This window comes from Helianthus annuus, chromosome 16 (genome assembly GCF_002127325.2).
Source record: "Helianthus annuus cultivar XRQ/B chromosome 16, HanXRQr2.0-SUNRISE, whole genome shotgun sequence".
Taxonomy (NCBI): domain Eukaryota; kingdom Viridiplantae; phylum Streptophyta; class Magnoliopsida; order Asterales; family Asteraceae; genus Helianthus; species Helianthus annuus.
The window spans coordinates 41,586,441-41,609,592 of NC_035448.2; the positions used below are offsets into that span (position 1 = coordinate 41,586,441).

The window sequence follows — 23,152 nt, forward strand, 5'->3', positions numbered from 1 at the left end:
AATTTAAACTATATAGTATAAATATTTCCTGTAAATGCAAAACAAAGACAGAGATATTTACATACCATGTTGACATAAATGAGTTAATATAAATGTAACCATCAACTCGTACATATTAATTAATGTCGTAGAGTTCGATAAAATGGCTCTAATGTCGGTTGAATGAGGTCAATCAGAGTCTATTTGATACCCTTTGTACGACTTCTTATTTTTTGAATCTTTGTATTTGATTCTAAACCTATTATTAATATTATTGATAATAATTTTAGTTATATATATATAGGGTAGGGATATGGTAAAAAGTGTCTAACATGTAAGAAGGGTAAGAAGTGTTTTAAACCATTGGATATTTGATCTAATGGTTGAGATCAATAGGGTATAAAAATGTAAATTGTGTTTTAATTAGAGGGACCTTATGTAAAATTGAAGGGCAATAGTGTCTTATTTAATTAGAGTTATATATATATATATATATATATATATATATATATATATATATATATATAGGGTAGGGATATGGTAAAAAGTGTCTAACATGTAAGAAGGGTAAGAAGTGTTTTAAACCATTGGATATTTGATCTAATGGTTGAGATCAATAGGGTATAAAAATGTAAATTGTGTTTTAATTAGAGGGACCTTATGTAAAATTGAAGGGCAATAGTGTCTTTTTCAATGTTTGAAATATGGTAACTATATCATACACGACCAAAAAACTCCTACATTTCCTCCTTTTTCCTTAAATATCGGAATTAATGATTCACCTTAATTGTAGGAGGTTTTTGGTTGCATATTCGTCATACATTATCATAACGAGAACTGTAATCAGATTCATGGCATGGTGTTTTAAAACAACTGGATAAATTGACTATGATTCAAGTCATGGTGTTTTATCTGGAGACATTGTTCATGGCGTGGTGTTTTAAACATCTATGATTCAAGTCATGGTGTTTTATCTGGATACATTGTATAAAAATCGTAAACACCATGACTATGATTCAAGTCATGGTGTTTTATCTGGAGACATTGTTCATGGCGTGGTGTTTTAAACATCTATGATTCAAGTCATGGTGTTTTATCTGGAAACATTGTTCATGGCGTGGTGGTTTAAACATCTATGATTCAAGGCATGGTGTTTTATCAATACAAAACATTCCCAGATTTTAACACACCATGACTATGATTCAAGTCATGGTGTTTTATTTGGAGACATTGTTCATTGCGTGGTGTTTTAAACATCTATGATTCAAGTCATGGTGTTTTACCAATATAAAACATTCCCAGATTTTAAAACACCATGACTATGATTCAAGTCATGGTGTTTTATCTGGAATCCAAAAAACATTGTATTGTGATTACATCCATGGTGTATTAACATCTGGAGAATCAATACAAAACATTCCCAGAATTTAAAACACCATGAGTATGATTCAAGTCATGGTGTTTTCTCTGTAGACATTGTTCATGGCGTGGTGTTTTAAAACATCTGGATACATTCTGGAGATATTGACTATGATTCAAGTCATGGTGTTTTATCTGGAATCCAAAAAAATTGTATTGCAATTTAAAGATGATGAAAAGAAGATATGAACAATATACGATTAAAAGATGTTGCGATTAAGATGATGAAGAAATGATACGTAGGTGAAAATCGAACTGGATCTTGCAAAAAAATAGGACGACAGTTTTTTTTCAGTTATCTTGAAACTCAATTAATTGATAAGAAAGGTAAATTACTAATATACGTACCCTTTTGAATTAATTAAGATAGATGACACTTGTCATCACTAAATTATTTCTCACACTTCTTACAAAATATGACTTTGTACAGGATCCTTTACCTATATATATATATATATATATATATATATATATATATCAATAATATATTTAGTCTAACATATTAATATTATTATGAATTTCGAAACTTGTTTAGCTAGGATTTAAGATTCTATTAAAGTTTTAGTTTAACAATAGGTTATTGAATTAATAATAAGAATTTGTATTAGATTAGATTAAATATAATTATTATTTGAATTAGATTTGATTAAATATTATTATTATTAGTATTATTATTAATAATTTTAATAAATTAGATGAGAGAATGACAAGTGTCTCAAAACAGGTTTGTTTTATTATATAGAATAGATTACAAAAATAAACGAATTTGTTGATGCATTTTTAAATATGAGAAACCATAGAATTATCTTTAAACAATTTGTTTTAATGAGATTATTAGGAAAAAAGATGGATTAGTTTGTTCTACGTATTCTTGCGATAATTTATAGAGATCCAATATTGAAGTTGATTGGTTAATTTTTTCTTTTCCTTCACATAATCACATAAGATGCTTTTTTCACTTGTCTAACAAACCGAATATGCTTGTCTAAGAGTATAACTAAATAGATATAAAGCTGGCAATCACATCCTGTTGGTTTGAAAACAAAATATTACAGTGAAGAATGAATATTTTATCAACCACGTGAATTGGACAGGTAATATAATTACTTTAATAATTCCACGAAAATAATTTGAATATTTTCGGTATAATATAATACTAGGTTAGAACCCTGTGTAATACACGAGTTGAATAAATGTAATTTTATATACCAAATAATAAAAAAATATATCTTTAAAAACCTCGTTTATTATACGGGTTGAATAAATGTAATTTTATATACCAAATAATAAAACAATATATCTTTTAAAACCTCGTCTATTACATGGGTTGAATAAATGTAATTTTATATATTAAATAATTAAAAAGTTATATTTTTAAAAACCCCGTGTATTGTACGGGTTGAGCAAATTTTATATATCAATCAATCAAAAGTTAGATCTTGTTATATCTTTATAAACCCTATGTATTATACGGATTGAATAAATCTAATTTTATATACGACATAATAAAAAAGTTATATTTTTAAAAACCCGGTGTATTACACGAGTTGCATAAATGTAATTTTGTATAGTAAATAATAAAAGTATTATATCTTTAAAAAACCTCTTTTATTGAATGAATCTAATAACAAATTATATCTTTAAAAAAACGAACGAATATACTCGATATATGATGGATGGGGTGATTGCGGTGATGGTTCTTATAAATGCCACGTAAACATAGTGAATACCGTATTTGAGTTGAGAGTTGAACACGAAAATAAAAATATAGAACCAATAAACATTGATTAATGTTTTTGTTTACCCTTTATAAACATTTTTGAAATAAGTTCTACCACTAACTACTTTAGTTTAATAAAATAAACAAATAATTTACATTATATTAATTTATATTTAGTGTACCTCTTTTTTTTATATTATCTCCTATACGAATTGTTTAAATTTATATTAAATTTAATTTATAATTGTCTTTTAATTAATATTAATATTATATTATCTTCTATACGAATTGTTTAAATTTATATTAAATTTAATTTTATAATTATCTTTTAATTAATATTAATTATCTATAATTAATTTAGAAGAGAAAAATTAGATGGCTCCAATGAATGACATGTGTCTCTTTATTGGTTTCTTTTATTATATAGTACTAGCCTAAGACCCCGCGAGCTTCGCGGGTGGCTTACCACACAAATATATAACTTAAAATTGTTGAAATAACAACCAAACTTACCTTTGCGGCAACCTATTCGAGAACGGCAGCCGGGTACACACCTCTATTGCCCGAACATTATGTTTGAAACCGCCGCCACTGGTAGAATTTAGCCACACTGCCATCATGCTGCAGCACCAATCCACACTAACCAAATCACATTTTAACACTGATTTTGAACAACTTACCTATATCTCAAATTACTTTTAACACTGATTTTGTACAACTTACCTATATCTCAAATCACATTTTATCTAACAGAGTTCAGCCGGACTAAGGCGATAATGTTGCCTCACATAATCATAAATCAGTGAAACCATTAATCAAGTATTTTCAAAATTAAAAGTAAAATACGACAAAAGTAACAGACATGAAGACAATAAGCAAAGACCATTCAGTTGAACCGAGTCGTGTACTTGTGAAACTGCCCGCAACACAGTTCACAGTGACCGAGTCCTTTGGCTCTTCCACGACATCAAAACTTGTAAGTTGGTCTAGACATGGACCTAGAGCTTCCACCTAAGAAGTTTGAAAACCTTCATAAGTAACCTATAATAAGATAGCAGCATATATTATCAGCTATAGCGTACAATCACCTTTAAAAAAACAAGTTTTAACCAACCTGAATATGTGTATTTGCTTTTGTTAATACCAGATCATAAGAAGAAGAAGAAAAAAACAGGCTGGATAACTGATATAGCCTTGTATTTTCTCAATAAAAGCCCCTGCAAGATAGTAAGCGTAGTGATTAACTGATTAAATAATATGATTACTGAGGATTAAAAGATCCACAAACATTACAGTATTAACTGAGACTGAAAATATATAATAAATTAAAGAGTAACATGGCATTTTCGTCCACGAGGTTTGGCCAGTTTTGCGACTTTCGTCCAAAGGTTTGTTTTTTCCGCATTTGGATCCTAAAGGTTTGAATTCTTGCCATTTTCATCAGGCTCGTTAACTATCAATTTTTCTTCGTTAAGTCAGGGGCATTTCTGTCTTTTTTGCTAACTTAAAGGGCAATTCGGTCTTTTTCAGGGGTATCCAGTCTTTTCACATAAAGTGAAAAAGACCAAATTGCCCTTTAAGTTAGCAAATAAGACAGAAATACCCCTGACTTAATGGAGAAAAATGGATGGAGTTAAGGAGCCGGATGAAAATGGCAAGATTTCAAACCTTTTGGATCTAGATGCGGAAAAACAAACCTTTGGACAAAAGTCGCAAAAAATTACCAAACCTCAAGAACGAAAATTGCATTTTACTGAATCAGTTTGCTGAATCAGTTCGCTAAATCAAGAACGAAAATACACTGCAGATTTTTGTCAGTTCGCTGAATCAGTTTGCTGAATCTATTCGCTGATTTGTTCACTGAAAGTCAGTTTGGTGTTTTGTTTGGCTGAGTGGTTCACCGTAACATGTATCCAGTTAATCACTTTCCCGCAAAACTGTGCACGTAATAAAACGTTTGCGATCAAAATTTAACTTGGAAATAGTCATGTAAACTTATGATATAAGCAACTTAATTATGACACTACGTACCAGGTTTAGTGTGTCTTTTCCTGTCTCCACATCCCATCTTCTAATGGAGTGATCCCACGATCCAGAATAAATGGTTTCGTGTTCGAGCCAAAAAACTGAAGATACGCATTGTGTATGCGCTATAAGCATAGATACCGCCTCTCCCTGCACATTTTTTACGTTTAAACCACTATTCGACTCTGGTTACTGTAAATCATGTAATCAGTTTCATGACATACGACCATAACGCCCATTAAGTTGATAAATATAGTATTAAAAGAGTATGAAAGCGGAACCAACCCATTTCAATATAAAAGAAGCCCAAAATAGAGTCAACGTATTTGCAGTATCAAGGTTTTGGGTGAAAACACCCGATGCAAGTCCATATCGCGTCGCATTGGCCCTTTGTATCTCTTCATCAACCTCCCTGTCATCAAAATCATGAGATTATAATTTTTAACAGGTTTTGAAGTTTGTAAACAATGTTATAACATGTTATGATGATTATACGGGAATTACTTGAATTTCAAGATGGTTTGAACAGGACCAAATATCTCATCTTGAGCTATCAGCATATCATCCTGTTCAAAAAATATAATTTCATAGTAAAGATCATCCTGTTCAAAAAAAAAAAAAACCAATTACTGTAAATAAGTTCTTGTTTTACTAATATCGAGAAAAAAAGAAATCAAATATATGTAAAAAATGTAAAATGCACACTTGTTCAAAAAAAAAGCCAATTCTTGAATAATTTTACCGGTCTCTGTTGATCCGGTAAAAGCAATTTGCAAAACCCAGCATTAAATCATCAAGCATTAAATCATCAAACTGGATGATAATTTTGATTTTATTACAGTATAATATAATGATATAGATATTAAAAACTTACCTTGTCCACATCCATATGGCTAGCAAGAGCTGCACCAGTTGGGCCATAGCCCGAAACTTACCTTGTCCACATCCATATGGCTAGCAAGTAGAGTAGAAAGTTCAGAACCATTGATATTATTTTTCGTCTCTAGAATCAACCCGACCACCAACTCTCTTATTCTATAACAATTAACTGTTCCAGATTATGATATAAGCTCCATCAAAGATTCGATATTACTATGACAACTTACCTATATGGCACTCACCTTCATCTTTTTTGAACTCAAATGGCACATCATCACATTCCTTCTTCAGAAGCACAGTTCCATCTTGGAGTTTCACAAAAAATATAGATATGTCAAGTAGTTTTTAATAATCCACACATCTACATGCCGCCTTAGAATTTCTTTTTTTTTTTAATTTTGATTCCTTAAAATCCACTTGTCTATAGGCAGTTTCACTCATGATTAGATACAATTATCTCATTTTTAACCCTTACACTATCTATACTACCAAGAATCTTCTGTGTTGTAGTAATAAGTAATTAACCATTATTCAAATCCTAATTTGTTAAGAACCCATTGAATTCAGAAAAATGCAGGGATTTTAAGCAAGATTTTTTTTTTACAATTCGATGTTTAGGAGTATTGTAGAATGAGCAATTGCTCCAATTTCTTTTGAATCTTATTCTACAGCCCTGATTCAAACACCCACAAACCCTATTGCAGCTCAATGGCGATTGAACAACAAAATAAAAAAAAAATTGTTCCACAACTCCATACATATGTCAACGATTAACATATTAAACATTGATTAAAGCAGAAGATTCAAAGGATTATCAGAATACGTCATAATACAATGAAGAAAACATACCCGGTGAGGGTTCATATGTGCCACAGAAGTAGTAAAGTAGTATATGTGTATTAGGGTTTGTAAATGTGAAGAGGATGAAAGAAAAAAGGGAAAGAACCTTAATCACCATCGCCGCCTCCATCATCCACAACTAACCACAACCTTGAAATTATATGGCAGATCCTCTAGCATCAACAAAAAATCAATCTAGGGTTTGTAAATCGAACAAAAAACAATAAAATTCTAAACAACTTTGAAAAAAAAACATGTAAAAGTTGAAAAAAACATACCTATAATAAGAAATTGGAAGCAAGAATCGATGATTAACATGGATTATGTTGATTCTTGACGATTGTTGATGCAATTCTTTGTGGTTATCAAGTCTTGATTCATTGCGAAATGGAGTGAACGGCCAGAATAATGGATATAAATATTCAGATCGAAGATTGTCATGGTGGAAAGAGGTATGCGGCCATGGTTGAATTTAGGGTTTTGGAAAGGGAAAAGGAAAAGTGATGAGAAAATGGAAAAAGAGAACGGTGAAGGCAAAGCAAAATTCTGAGCGCCATTTTCCAAAGCCAGCAACCTTAAGAGATGACAGGTGGCAGTAAGTGTTTTAAGTGGATGCCAAGTGGCACCAAAGTGTTTTGTTTTAATATAGATAATAGATAGATAGATTTTTGTCGTCAACCTTTTGGAAGGCATGTTATTTTTTCTTTTAGATATTTGCTCGATTCAAATATATAAATAAGAGTAATACATTTGATCTCTACTATAAATAGTTACAAGTATTATGTATAGTACACATGCTTTACTAAGACCACCCGTAGTGGAGTGGTATTTTTAAAAAAAAATTCAAAAAAAAAACGCCCTAAAACACCGCACCCCCATTACATGGAGCGTTTTCCGGCCTTATATTTGAGAAAATTGCATGCCGGCGTTTTTAAAAAAACGCTGAAGTGGTCAAATGGAATTTGCATGTGGCCAATGGGAGTGGTCCAAGTGTAAGGGGCCTTTTCTTATTTTTTTTAATCCTTTTCTCTATAAAAAATAATTGTTTATTGATTGGAAGGGGCGTTATTGAGCATTATTCCCACTACAACACTTTTGCAATAACCCCCAATAATGCCCCATGCTGACTGGACTGCCACGTGTCGCAAAACGTCCCATGGTGAGAGCATTATTGAGCTAAACCACTACACATGGTCTAAGGGGTTGTTTGAGGTTCTTTTTAAACTTTCTTATTGACTTTTGCCAAAAGTTACAAAGAGTTTGCAAAAGTCGCATTCCTCTAACTTCTTAAAAACTCATTTTTAACACCATCAAAAAGTGATAAGGAGGGGAAAAAGTCACTTAGCCAAACACCTTTTTAACTTACAAAAGATAATAAGGCAATAAGACCACCCAAAGTGAGGTTTTTTTGGCGTTTTCCATAAAAAAAAAAAAGCCAAAACATGCCCTTCAACCGCCCCCATGCGCGATTTTCTTGAAAAATTTGGTTTGGGTTTTCCAAATAAAATGCCGGGTCAAGATATGTTGGGCCAATCAGATGGTTCCAAATCAAATATCATTAGTTTTTAATTAAAAAAACAAAAAAATAATAACTGAGTAATCATTGATGGGACATTATTGGACATTATCTCACTACACTTGTTTATGAAAAACGTCTCATAATACCTCATTACCTACTGGACTGCCAAATAACACAAAACGGCGAAGAGTGAGGGCATATTGATCTTAACCATTAGATCAAAGATTTAATGGTTTAAAACATTTTTACACTTTAGACACTTGATACACTATCCCTACCCTACCTATACACACAATTACTAATTACAATGAGAGGGAAGAGTGACCATTTGCTATTGGTCAAGAGAGGCGGCCAACCAACCAATAGATGCCATGTGGCTTCCACTATGTTTCTTTATTATTTTTTTGATTATTCCGTTTTTCAAGTTAGTGTATATACAATTAAAAGCAAGTCTCACTAAAAATGGGAGTTTTTTCTCAAATTAGTGTTGATGGAAAAAATATTTACCATTTTGGTGTTCTCTTAAAATTTTTTTACCAAACTAGTGTTTTTCATTTATTTTGTACTTACCTTTTTCTTTTAATTAACATATTATACTTTATTTATTCATTTATTTTGTTATTGTAGTTACATTTTGTTTATTAAGTAATATATAAATAGAACGAACATATGATAAACTTACATTTCAGTTGAATATTGAATAAAATTCATATTCTTCTTATATAAAATACAAACCAAGTCGTGGATTTCATCATTCTTATGATAAAATACAAAGATTGAAATCTTAAATTAAGTTGTAATATAATAAGCATAAGTAATATTATGTAGTTTTAATGTTGACTTTTGTCACTTTGTATGCAATTTCATAGTTTAGTGACGGAAAAACAAGTCGAGCAAAAAGATTATATTGTGGGATTTCATAGTCTTTTGTAGAATAAATTAAAAAAACGTTTATAAATGGGTTTGTTTTACGTAATGAAGCCAGATTAATATATCTAGTATATAGTATTACATTATATTCAAAACGAGATAAAAAGGGTTGTATTCACTGAACAAACGTGTTTTCAATATGAACGGGATTAAAAGTTTTATTTTGCTTGATATTGGACCGTACTCGACTCGCTTTTATTTCCCTTTTTTAATTGTATACTGTATTGATATCGGTAGCGACCGACTTTATTTGATATTTTTTTCGTCTTTATGTGATATTAAAACCAATATCAAATCAAGTTTTAATACTTGATTAATTATTTTATGTTTCTTATTTCATTGTTTGTATTTATTTGGGATGATTTTTGTAGTTGAGACGTGGGTTGATTGAAAAAAAGAATCAGATGGTAAAAAACACTATTAAAAAACACCATAATGGGTTGATTGATTAAAAAAGGATTGAATGAATAAAAAAAAAAGAATAAAAAAAGTAGAAAATAGATTGATTGAATAAATAAAGTATAATATGTTAATTAAAAGAAAAGGTAAGTACAAAATAAATAAAAAACACTAGTTTGGTAAATATTTTTAAGAGAACACCAAAATGATAAATATTTTGTCCACCAATACTAGTTTGGAAAAAAACTCCCCTTTTTAGTGAGACTTGCTTTTAATTGTATATACACTAACTTGAAAAACGGAATAATAAAAAAAATAATAAAGAAACATAGTGGAAGCCACTAGTTTGGGCTATTGATAAATGTACTTCCATGTTTTTTTTTAATTTTATTGGTTGTACTCCCCTTAAAGTTTGTAAATAAATACAATAAACTCTTGTATTTTCAAGTTTTTGAAAATTTGTATTAGGAAATATCCCTATTTTTTCTAGGGTTTATCTACTTGCCATAATTTGAATATTTAGATATACGTGTGAATACATAACGATTCTATTGAAGAAAAAAAAGCCTGCACTGATCGAAAGAAGGAGATTAAGAGAGAGTTTGAAGAAACAATTTTTTTCAACTTTGATTTCAATCATAGTTCTAATTGGTTGAGTGTTATTAGTATGAATTCTAACTAAAAAATCAACTATATTCTTTTGATTTGAAAACCGTCCCTCTTCTGCAAAATTTCTCTAGCAAATTAAAGTTAAAGGTGTTCGTCATCTTTTTTTTCAAAAAGATGATTATCCATATGGATATTAATCATTCTTATGAATAGAATAATTACCAAAAAGAAATTAAAATAAGATATAAGGTATCGATATAAGTATTGAATTTGGAGAACAATAAAAACAAAAGAATATAATCCACCCTATGAAAGCCTTCCGCTCTTCACCCACAAACCAACAAAAACAAAGCCATTCAAAGATCTTGTTACAATATTCATAACCGTTTGTGAAAAATATAAGAGAAAGAAACTTAAGCAAAACAAAAGAATTCATACAAAACAAACAGTGAATGAAAAAAAAAAGGAAGCCGTAATTAGTTGAAAAAAACAATAATATATAAAAGGTAAAGGGTGGAATTTAAAAAATTATAAAAATGATATTTTTAAAAATGAAGGTATAAACAATAAAAATGAAGGTGTATTTAACCATCTCTAAAAAAAATGGCATCTAGTCGAATGATTGATGTATGATCAAGTGAAATTAAAAGAGCCTCAGGTTAGAAATTTGGGAGTGCAAAGTTTTTCCCTTTTTTGTTTTTTCCTTTTTTTTTCCTTGAAGATATTACATTTATTATCCCGAAACTTTACGCTAGTATCCTGGACTTTAATAAAATTACTTTACAGTTCATAAACTTTAGTACTAAAAAAATTATTTGACAAACGTATTTTTATCTATATTTCGATGTAATTTTTGTTAAGATCGTGTTATTAGTATCATGTACTAGTATTCGAAACACAAATATACATATTACCAAACTTAAAAATATTCTATTTAAGGTGCCGCAACACATAAAAGAACCATAAAACTAGTTATCTAATAAAGATTATCATCAACATACTACAATAACGTGCGAGTTGTTCATACAAGAAAAAAGGAGATTCGCAAGTACCAAAACCTTCTCACATTTCTAAGCTTTCTAGATGTTGACTATAACCTTCTAGAAAGCCACTGAATGGTATTCAGGCTAAGATTAATTGTATGATGATGCAGTATGAAGGGGCTTGAAAATTAGACGTTATTCGATATGTGGACGACACGTCAGTGTGCGTCAGAAATGGAGTGTGGTGCCAAAATCGGTCGGGGGGGGGGGGGGGGGATCGTGGAAGAGTGGCGTTATTCGACACATGACACCTAGTTTTTGTTATTTTTTATTATTCAAAACTATAAAACGTGTGTAATTTTTTAAAGTACGAATATAATAACAATAATATAAAAAGATTACGCAATGTAAATAAAAAATGATTTCGTAAATTAGAAAAAAAAAAGTTACATAATTTAAATACGATAGAAATCTCGTCTCAAGGTTTTGTAATAAAGGTCGTTTATTCGGTTCCAAAAATCATCACTATCTTGGTTGGTACCTATTAGGCTGGAGGGTGTGGGATGGAGTCCCTAGGGGCTTTATCAAGACACGTTAGCGACACGTAGGATCCACGTCAGCCAGGGGGCTTTATAACGTCTTCCCTTAACTTGCAGGGTGTAGGATAAGCCCCCTATTAAACAAAATTAAAAAAAAAAGATTTGATTGGATTAAATCATATGGACCCCACCTGGACGTCTCCTTCTTGGTGTTACCATAGTGGTGGACAACTCCATGGCGCCCCGGTTTAAAAGCCACGGATGGGTGGTGGCGCCGATGGGGCGCTATCGGTGATGATGTGGATGGGTGGCGCCCCCCACACCCTCCAACCTTAAAAATATACCTATAGCCGATACCATAAGGGTTGTACGGATCAAAGTTACAGTTGTGTGGATGCATTATTATTTTTTTTATAAAAGGTTGAGAGATTTTATAAAAATGAGTGTTGGGTAGAAGATAATGAGGTGAAAATGATGAAAAGTGTTGAGTTTTTTTATAGATGTGATAAAAAATATTTTTTTAAATGGAAAATCTTTTTTTAATAATGTCGCTGGGGTCCAACGGCTAGATGTCACCCCATTCAAAGCACGCCACGTCGACCAACTTAAAGTCTCAACACCGGTGGAGAATTCCAAGCACGTTCGTAAAACGCTGTTGACAATGCCGCCGACGACGCGGTGTGTGCGGCGTGGTGAGGCATAAACACCACGGATCCATGCCCACACCGTGTAGTCTAACAAGAACATGGTTCCATCTCTAATTTTTGTATATCAAAATTCGATGTATTTTAAACTTTATACAAATCTCGAGCCCAGTTTATAAAAAATGTGTAAAGTTCAGATATTATTTTTTTAATTTATATTCATATATAACTAATTTTATATACATATTTATATTTATATATGTATATAACACAATATATAATGAAATTTAACACACACATATATCTAACATATTTATTGTATTAAATAAAATTATTATATTCATATAAAATTATAAATAATCGGCTCATTTAGATTCGCAAGCTTATACAAATCTCGAGCCCAGATTATAAAAACTAGAGTTAATTGCCATTTTAGTCCCTAAGGTTTGTCCAAATTTGTCATTTTAGTCCAAATAGTTTTTTTTCATCTCTGGGTCCCTGACTTTTCACTTTTGTTGCTATTTTGATCACATACCCTAACTCCATCCAAAAACCCTATTTTTAACCAGGGGTATCTTGGGGATTTTCATTTTAAATCTTTTCAATTGCCATTTTGATCCAATTCTAAAAAATAAAAAAAAATAAAAAATCCAAAAAAATTTTAAAAATAAAAAAAATCATAAAAATAAAAAGAATTATAAAAATCAAAAAAATTCTAAAAACTAAAAAATTCTAAAAAATCAAAATATTTCTAAAAATAAAAAATTTCTAAAAAATCCAAAAAAATTCTAAAAAATCAAAAGAATTCTAAAAAATCATAAAAATTCTAAAAAATCAGAAAAATGCTAAAAATTAAAAAAACTCTAAAAAATAAAAAAATTCTAAAAGAATTCTAAAATATAAAAAAATCTAAAAAATTAAAAAAATTCTAAAAAATCAAACAAACATATTTTAAAGTTTCAAATTCAAAAAATGACGATATATTCCTCGTCCAGACGAATATATTTTCAAGTTTTATCTATTTTGTTGAGTGAATGAATGGTCATGATGAGATAGAACCACTAACTGATGAACATGCATGTTATGTTTTAGTTTATAAAATTTATATTTCATGATATTTATGTTTAGTAAATTATATTAATTGATACAAAACTAAAGATGAAAATATTATTGTAATAAATAGTTTTGCTATGAAAACATATATAAAAAGGCCAAAAGGGTGATAATTAATGTGGAAATGTAAGAATAAAAGAATAAAACTCTATAATCAATTTGTTAACAGCAAAACTACCTTCCATTAAAACCAAAGACAATACAAATCAAAGTCCAGCAAGATGCTGACTGAAATATAAAACTTTACAACTACCAATATAAAACTTTACAACTAACATGTTTCACCATATTACCACTACTCCAAAGTGAGTGAGTCTAATAATTACATTATGTTACATAATTTACTTTAGTTAATAGTTACATTATGTTACATAATTTACTTTAGTGAAAATCAAAATATGAAGAAAAAATAGCCATTATATAATAGATATATTGATAGAAAAATTACTAAAATAGACATTCACTCAACAAAATAGATAAAACTTGAAAATATATTCGTCTGGACGAGGAATATATCGTTATTTTTTGAATTTGAAACTTTAAAATATGTTTGTTTGATTTTTTAGAATTTTTTTTAATTTTTTAGATTTTTTATATTTTAGAATCTTATTAGAATTTTTTTTATTTTTTAGTTTTTTTAATTTTTTAGCATTTTTCTGATTTTTTAGAATTTTTATGATTTTTTAGAATTCTTTTGATTTTTTAGAATTTTTTTGGATTTTTTAGAAATTTTTTATTTTTAGAAATTTTTTGATTTTTTAGAATTTTTAAGTTTTTTTATTTTTTAGAATTTTTTTATTTTTATGATTTTTTTTTTTATTTTTACAAATTTTTTGGATTTTTAATTTTTTTTATTTTTTAGAATTGAATCAAAATGACAATTGAAAAGATTTAAAATGAAAATCCCCAAGATACTCCTGGTTAAAAATGGGGTTTTTGGATGAAGTTAGGGTATGTGATCAAAATGGCAACAAAAGGGAAAAGCCAGGGACCCAGAGACGAAAAAAAAAACTATTTGGACTAAAATGGCAAATTTGGACAAACCTTAGGGACTAAAATGGCAATTAACTCTAGTTTTTATAATTTGGGCTCGAGATTTGTATAAGCTTGCGAATCTAAATGAGCCGATTATTTATAATTTTATATGAATATAATAATTTTATTTAATACAATAAATATGTTAGATATATGTGTGTGTCAAATTTCATTATATATTGTGTTATATACATATATAAATATAAATATGTATATAAAATTAATTATATATGAATATAAATTAAAAAAAATAATATCTGAACTTTACACATTTTTTTATAAACTGGGCTCGAGATTTGTATAAAGTTTAAAATACATCGAATTTTGATATACAAAAATTAGAGATGGAACCATGTTCTTGTTAGACTACACGGTGTGGGCATGGATCCGTGGTGTTTATGCCTCACCACATCGCACACACCGCGTCGTCGGCAGCATTGTCAACGGCGTTTTACGAACGTGCTTGGAATTCTCCACCGGTGTTGAGACTTTAAGTTGGTCGACGTGGCGTGCTTTGAATGGGGTGACATCTAGCCGTTGGACCCCAGCGACATTATTAAAAAAGATTTTCCATTTAAAAAAATATTTTTTTTATCACATCTATAAAAAAACTCAACACTTTTCATCATTTTCATCTCATTATCTTCTACCCAACCCTCATTTTTATAAAATCTCTCAACCTTTTATTAAAAAAAATAATAATGCATCCACTCAATTGAAAAGATTTAAAATGAACATCCTCAAAATACAAAAAATCCAACAAATTCTAAAAAATAAAAAAAATAAAAAAAATAAGAAAAATCCAAAAAATTCTAAAAAATCCAAAAAATTGTAAAAAAATAAAAAAAATAAGAAAAATCCAAAAAATTCTAAAAAATCAAAAAAATTCTAAAAGATAAAAAATTCAAAAAAAAAATAACTTTTGAATTTTTTTTTATTTTTTTAAGCTTTTTTAGTTTTTAGAATTTTTTTTTGATTTTTTAGAATTTTTGGAGTTTTTTTATTATTTTTTATTATTTTTTTGATTTTTTAGAATTTTTTTGATTTTTTAATTTTTATTACTTTTTAGATTTTTTTTAATTTTTTTGATATTTTTGAAATTTTTAGAATTTTTTTGTATTTTTTGTATTTTTTTATTTTTTTTATTTTTTGATTTTTTAGAAATTTTTGGATTTTTAGAATTTTTTGATTTTTTTAGAATTTTTTGGATTTTTAGAATTTTTTTGATTTTTTAGAATTTTTAGAATTTTTTTGATTTTTTAGAATTTTTAGGATTTTTTATTATTTTTTTAGATTTATTAGAATTTTTTGGATTTTTTTATTATTTTTTTTGATTTTTTAGAATATTTTCGATTTTTTATTATTCTTTTTTCTTTTTTTTTTACAAAAAAGATAATATCATTCTACACGAAAAGGGGCAATTACAAAGCAATGGCAGGTATTCTTTTGATATTTTAGATTTTTTTTGATTTTTTAGAACTTTTTGATTTTTTTTATTTTTTTTTGATTTTTTAGAATTTTTTGGATTTTTTTGTTTTTCGATTTTTTTGATTTTATATATTTTTTTGGATTTTTTATTATTTTTTGGATTTTTTAGAATTTTTTTTATTATTATTTTTAAAAATTTTTCTTATCATTAATTTTTTTATTATTTTTAAAATTTTTATTATTTTTGAAGCCAACATCTACGAACACTCAAATATAATGAAAAATATGCCTGTGATGCTCTTTTTTGAGTTACCCATTTACCTTCCGTAATACCTATCGTTACCCATGAATTATTTTAAGTAGATATCATATAACCCATCCTGGCCCATCCTTAGTTATTTCTTAACCCATCCTAAATCATTCTCATTTTAAAATGACCCAAAATAACCCAAAAAACTCAAATGAGTTTTATTTGCCAGGCCTACACATAGCCTTAGGCAATAACAAACGAACCATTCGGTTTTATCGGCATAATCGTTTGAACTGAATTTTACTTATTTTCTTTCCACTTCAAAAATCATTAGTTTGTATTGTATTTGTATAATGATAAATATGAATTATAATTATAGGGTGGAGATACAATAGAAAGTTTATTTGGATAGGAAGGCTAGGAAGTGATTTTGACCATCCATTTAGTTAATCAAGGGCTAAGATTTAATCAGGGAAATTGAAAGGAAGAAAAGAGGCGCGTGAGTTTGTTTAGGGGCATTCTAGTCAATCAAAGCCAATAGTTTCTCTCTTCTCCAATTCCCCCCATTTTTTAAACGTTAATAACTCTTTCATACGACATTATTTTTTTATAAAAATTGCACAAAAAAACGAGCGTTTTTATCTTTAAATCGAGTATACTATTGCTATATTTAAAAACAAATTTAAAACCCAGTTGCGTAAAACGCAATAGAAAAACCCTCAGTTACGTAAAACGCAATGAAAAAAAAACCTAAAAAATGACATTTTTCTAAAACGCAATCCACCAAAAACACAAATAAATGACTTATTTGTAAAACGTAATGGTCAGAAAACAAAAAGAAATGTGTTATTTCTAAAACGCAATAGCCTAAAAACTTAAAAGAAAGTGTAGTTTGTAAAACGCAATGGACTGAAAACACATAAAAATGTGTTTTACCTAAAACGCAATGCACAAAAAACACAAACACATGTCTTATTTGTAAAACGCAATGGCCAGAAAACACTTAAAATGTCTGTTTTCTAAAACGCAATAGACTGAAAACACCTAAAAAAGTGTTTTACCTAAAACGCAATGCACCAAAAACACTTCAAGAATGTGTTTTTCTAAAACGTAATGGCCAGAAAACACCAAAGAAAGTGTTCTTTCTAAAACGCATTGAACAATGACAATAGTTTTGTCTGTGCTGTGAATTGTCTGTGCTGTGAACTGTCTGGACCAATGCAGTTTCCAGAGGCAATTTACAGCAAATTAATTTTCCCAGCCAGGGGCTCTGCCCCTTGGACCCCGCTACCAGGGGCGCTGCCCCCGGACCCCCGCTAAGATCGTAAAACGCAATGACTAAATCAATAATGTAGTGATTATTAAGATAGAAAGTGAAGAATAGGTTGAAGATGGTGGGTTTTGAAAATGGTGGGTTTTGAAGTTACTGGGTTTTGAAAAGGAAGAAGAAAGAGTTGGATTGACTAAAATACCCTTTTTCTTTATTTTAAATGTTGTCACATGTTTTAATCCTATTGCTTCCTAGACTTCCTAGCCAAAATAAACTTCCTATTTGATCTTTTCCCTATAATTATAATATATACCTATACATATTTCAAAAAGAAAATATTATTAATAAAGGTTACATAGCTGGTTTCAAGTTTCAAACCGAACCGCTAAAACCTTATAACCATATCATTTGGAAATCAAACTAGCCGAACCGGCATAGACAATTCAGTCGTTTTCAACAGTTTCTAAACTCCACTATCTAATTCCTAGACGTATGTATATCTGGTATTTTTTTCCTCATATAAAGTAATGAATATATACACCACGCGAAAATGAGAAAAAAAGGTATCCAAACTTTCAACGCTTTCATTATATATTGAGAAAAAAAAAAGCTGATCGTCTCTATATCTCAAAGAGTGCTCGAAGAAAGATATCACATCTCTCTCCTACAATCTCCACTTCTGCTCTTCAGTTGATCAAAGGTTGACTTCCACAATCAACTGGTCAAGGTACAATTTTCGCTTAAACAATCTCGTCGAATTTTGATTATTCGCGTCTAGCTACTCGATCTTTATGGATCTGTTAATCAAATCATTATTTGATGATGATCCCATTGATATATCATCCATGAACATGGGAAATCAATCAGTTGAAAAAACTCAGAAAGAGATTATGATATTCTTCTGCATGATCATTTATGATTATTTTATTTTATTTCCTTTTCAATTCATTATTATATTCAGGGTTAGATCAGGACGGCTAACATTTTAATATGTTTTTTTTTTCTGGAATCAAGTCAAGTCCGGCGGCCACGAGCCGGATTATATAGGCAGGCCATTGTATCGGCTCGATTAATCAAACGTGTTGAAAGTCGAGCAATGATCCGGACATATTAGTTAAACGTGTTATTCGTGTTAAGCTATCTACTACGACATGTTTGTGTGACTAGTGTCATTCGTAGGTATAACACAAATCAGAATGAACAAATAATATGTCAGGGACTGATCGGATTGTGTCTTCTAAAGAGGAAGGGATTAGGTTCAAATATGGGCAAATAAGTAGTTGATGGTTATTGGTGTAAAGTAATAGTAACATTTATCGTTAAAAAATTAAGTTAGGGACTGTCACCGGTTTATTAAACAGCTTGTGTATTAACCCATTTAAGATAATCAATCAAATTTATATCCCCTAGAGTTGTGTTGAAAAAAATAATGGTGAACTTTACTTTGAAATTCTGTTTGGAACGAATTTAGTTACTATGTTAATTTTATGACATCTGTTATACTAATAATTTTAAAATAAGAGAAAAATGCCCGGATAGTCCCTGTGGTTTCGCCTTTTTTCACCTATAGTCCCCAACTTTCTAAAACTACCTGAATAGTCCCCAACTTTTCATTTTTTGTTCCCGGATAGTCCCTGGGTCCAACTCCAGTTTGTTTTCTCTGTTAAGATGGTGTGAAATGACAAAAATACCCTTTCCTTAAAAGGCCAAACCATAGGGACTATCCGGGCATCTTCATTTTTATTTATAAAACCCCACCACCACACTTCATCTTCAACCTCCACCCACCACCACCCTCCTCCACCCTCCACCATCACCGGCCGCCGCCGGTCTCCGCCGCGCAGAACCACCGTCGTTGTCGTCGTCCTCTTTGCCACTGCCTGAAAACAGCAAACAACACAAACACAGACCACAACAAGCCTTTCCCCCCTCTCGATTCCTCATTCCCACCCCGATAGACAGCTGCCGGAGCCGATTAACCGGCGCTCCGGTGTTGCGTAACCCGACCAGACAACAAACCACACCACACCCCTTCATCGACAAACAATCAAACCCCCCTACGTCGGTTAATGGAACCAGAAAGAGAGCCGCCACGCACGGCGGCGGCGTGGCGGCAGAACAAGAAGAGACGGAGAGAGGGACGAGAGAGACAGATCAGAGAAAGTGTGGTGTGCGGCGGCGGTAGAGCCGCTAGATGCAGCGACGGCGGCGGTGGTCGGTGGTGTCTCGCCGGGACGTTAAGCTCTGGAGATGATGAAGATGTTGTTGACGAGGAAGAGATGATGTTGACAGTGGTGATTCGGGTGGTGATAGCTGTGGTGGACACCGGAGCTCCGGTCCGACCGTCGATGACAGGAAGCTCAGTTCAGGTTTGAGTTTTTGTTGGTTTCATGAAACAAGTCAACATCCGAACAGGAAGCTCAGTTCATGTATGTAATTTTACTGGTTTTTGTATTCAATTTAATGCATTGTTGGTTACAGATTTAGTTGATTAATAATTGTGTGTTTATGTAGTGATGAGGGGGGGTGTGAGGTGACTAGGGTGTTTTAGGGTTTCTTCAAAGAAAATTGCAGAGAAGAAGGTGATGGTGGAGGGTGGAGGAGGGTGATGGTGGGTGGTGGTTGAAGATGAAGTGTGGTGGTGGGGTTTTTCTCTAAAAATGTAGAAGATGCCCGGATAGTCCCTGTGGTTTGGCCTTTTAAAGGAAAGGGTAAATTGGTCATTTCACACCCATTTAACAGAGAAAACCAACTGAAGTTAGACCCAGGGACTATCCGGGAACAAAAAATGAAAAGTTGGGGACTATTCAGGTAGTTTTAGAAAGTTGGGGACTATAGGTGAAAAAAGGCGAAACCACAGGGACTATCCGGGCATTTTTCTCTTAAAATAATGTATAAAATATAAGTCCATGACGAAACCGGTTTAACCGGTTATAAATCACAAAGCAATCTATTAAAATAACACATAATCCCTAAATCAAAACAAATAAAATAAATAATTAGTTAGTTAATAATTCTACCATAAAGCTTTGTTTGTAATTTTTGTCACACCGTATTAGTTGGATGCAAGAAACTTTATTTGTTTTGTTGTCATGATCGTCATCGTGACATCATTTTACCTAATATCTCTCCTAGTCATAGTCAACAATAGATTAATTTCGAAGAAAAAATGATTTAATTTCATTAAATTTAAAATTTATTGTAGTCGTGTTATAAGGACCATTAAAAAAGTTTTCCAACTATAATATTGTTTTTGTAGTCACCGGTCAATTTCGGTTTACAACAGCACCTTCCTACCACTTTCTATCCACGTGATCGTTGCCGGAAATTACTTATAAAATAAAATTTGTTCACATAAAAATTAAACTCCTATGTGGCATTAATTTTGTTGTTATTGTTGGGTGTTTGTGTTAAGTATCAACGTTATAAAAGTATAATAGCACCATATCATTGCAGCATTATTCATCATGTCCATATTTCGGCATCGTGGGTCTCGTGGACAACAACACGAACAAGAGGATCACGAGCTGCATCCCGAGTCTAAGGTAACCTACAAGTTATATATCGTGAGTAGTGTTTGACTGTTATGAGCTTCTGTAGACTGCAGTTTCCACGCCCTTAGTTTTTGTACTTACCACTGTCACGCCAGTTTTTAAACATTCGTTATTTTCAAGTTATAAATCGTGAGTAGTGTTTGACTGTTATGAGCTTCTGTAGACTGCAGTTTCCACGCCCTTAGTTTTTTGTACTTACCACTGTCAAGACGAACCCTACAAATGTATTTATTTTTACAATTGGTCCTAAACTTTTTACTAATGTTTTGTAACTAGATTATTTATTTTGATTTGTATATGTAACATGAACAATATATTTTTCCAAGGATATGCATTACGGATACTCTTGCTAGACTGTTACGATACTTGTATTGACTCGTATCCATCCAATATGAGCTCATTGTTGAACTTATGGTTGCAGATCAACGAGCTTAGATCAGCTCTTGGTCCGCTCTCGGGGCGCAGTTTACAATTCTGCACGGATGCATGCTTAAAAAGATATTTGGAAGCTCGAAATTGGAATGTAGAGAAAGCGAAAAAGATGTTGGAAGAAACACTTTCATGGAGATCAACCTACAAACCCGAAGATATCCGTTGGGTTAGTTGATCAATGATCTATCTTCAATTCATTTTCTTACCATAAACTCGAAACTAAAACTTGAATCTTTCGTCTTGTTAGCCTGAGATCGCTGTCGAAGGTGAAACCGGGAAAGTGTTCAGATCAAACTTTCGTGACCGTATTGGACGAACTGTTTTGATAATGCGACCCGGGCTGCAGGTGATCATTTGATAACTACACGCGTTTTTTTCTACTTGTTTGTAATTAACAAAGCGAATGGTTGCAGAACACAACAGGAATGGACAACCAGATAAAACATCTGGTGTACTTGATAGAAAACGCGATCCTTAATCTTCCAGAAGGGCAGGAAGAAATGGTGTGGATGATAGATTTCACTGGTTGGTCATTCAGCACCAATGTGCCGGTTAAAACAGCCCGAGAAACAATCAGCATACTACAGAACCACTATCCACAAAGGCTAGCCGTAGCGTTTCTCTACAGCCCACCACGTATTTTTGAAGCATTTTGGAAGGTTTGCACGCACTTTGTATTGTTGCGGTTTATACTTTATAGTTACTAGTTGACAGGGGCGTAGCTTGGTTGATACCCAGGGTGCAACCCCCCCCCCCCCCCCCCCAAACTTTTGGTCAAGCTCCGCCACTGCCAGTTGACTAACATGATTAACAACATTATGTAGATTGTCAAGTACTTCTTGGACCCAAAAACGTTCCAGAAGGTGAAGTTTGTGTACCCGAAGAACAAAGAGAGTGTGGAGATCATGCAATCATGTTTTGATGTGGATAATCTCCCAACCGAGTTTGGCGGGAAGGCGACTATGAAGTATGACCATGAAGAATTTTCGAGATTAATGGTCCTGGATGATGTCAAAACCGCTAAATACTGGGGACTCGACCAAAAGACTAACGGGAATGCTGCACAAGAGACTGAGCCATGCTAACCACGGTCTAACTGAGACGCTCGTTTTGATCTACCTGAATTTTGCTTATTCGTTATATATGTGGTCAAGTATGATACTTTTACTCTCCTAATCGAACTACAAATATTATTGATTTTGTATTATAAACTTAAGAGAAGATAAGTAATTTTCTACATTCTTCATAGCATATATGATCAGAAAGCGTTACTAGCAGCGTCGTTTAAAGGTATATGATTAGATATTCAAGATTCATAAGACCACATTTTAACACGATAATGACTAGCTGAAGATCGGGCCGAGGTGCAACATCTTTATGAGATTTCGCAGTCTCATACTCAGGAATTGAATCTGGCATCCCTTTTCTACCATATTTCTTCTAGAGACTATCAGGGTCCAAAGGTACATGCTTAAGAGTGAGTGATGTAGTTTCGCGTGCAATCAAATGGCTCAAGATCACTTTGTTAATCAAAGTCTCATAACGAACCGATAGGTTCAAGAACAATGTTTTAAACATGTCAAGA

The 23,152-nt window shown here is 31.4% G+C and overlaps 1 protein-coding gene and 2 long non-coding RNA genes across 5 annotated transcripts; 1 reads left to right on the forward strand and 2 right to left on the reverse strand.

Moving 5' to 3' along the window:
* Positions 1-4,033: 4,033 nt before the first annotated feature.
* Positions 4,034-5,006, reverse strand: LOC118488120. Its single transcript, XR_004883803.1, has 3 exons — positions 4,921-5,006; positions 4,233-4,335; positions 4,034-4,159 (listed from the first exon to the last, which is right to left on the reverse strand). It is a non-coding gene; the product is annotated as an uncharacterized LOC118488120 (long non-coding RNA).
* Positions 5,007-5,488: 482 nt separating this feature from the next.
* LOC110919368 lies at positions 5,489-7,494 on the reverse strand. 3 transcript variants are annotated; one of them, XR_004883806.1, is made up of 6 exons: positions 7,141-7,494; positions 6,969-7,035; positions 6,265-6,327; positions 6,018-6,178; positions 5,648-5,709; positions 5,489-5,555 (listed from the first exon to the last, which is right to left on the reverse strand). It is a non-coding gene; the product is annotated as an uncharacterized LOC110919368 (long non-coding RNA). The 3 variants fall into 3 exon arrangements; XR_004883805.1 differs by having other exon boundaries at positions 6,018-6,191; XR_004883804.1 differs by having other exon boundaries at positions 6,018-6,327.
* A 10,633-nt stretch (positions 7,495-18,127) lies between these two features.
* Positions 18,128-22,820, forward strand: LOC110915594 (phosphatidylinositol transfer protein 3). Its single transcript, XM_022160320.2, has 6 exons — positions 18,128-18,308; positions 21,038-21,126; positions 21,557-21,733; positions 21,815-21,913; positions 21,981-22,226; positions 22,392-22,820. The coding sequence occupies exons 2-6, from the start codon at positions 21,049-21,051 to the stop codon at positions 22,650-22,652; spliced, it is 861 nt and encodes a 286-aa protein (XP_022016012.1). The 5' UTR covers positions 18,128-18,308; positions 21,038-21,048; the 3' UTR covers positions 22,653-22,820.
* The last annotated feature ends 332 nt before the right edge of the window (positions 22,821-23,152 follow it).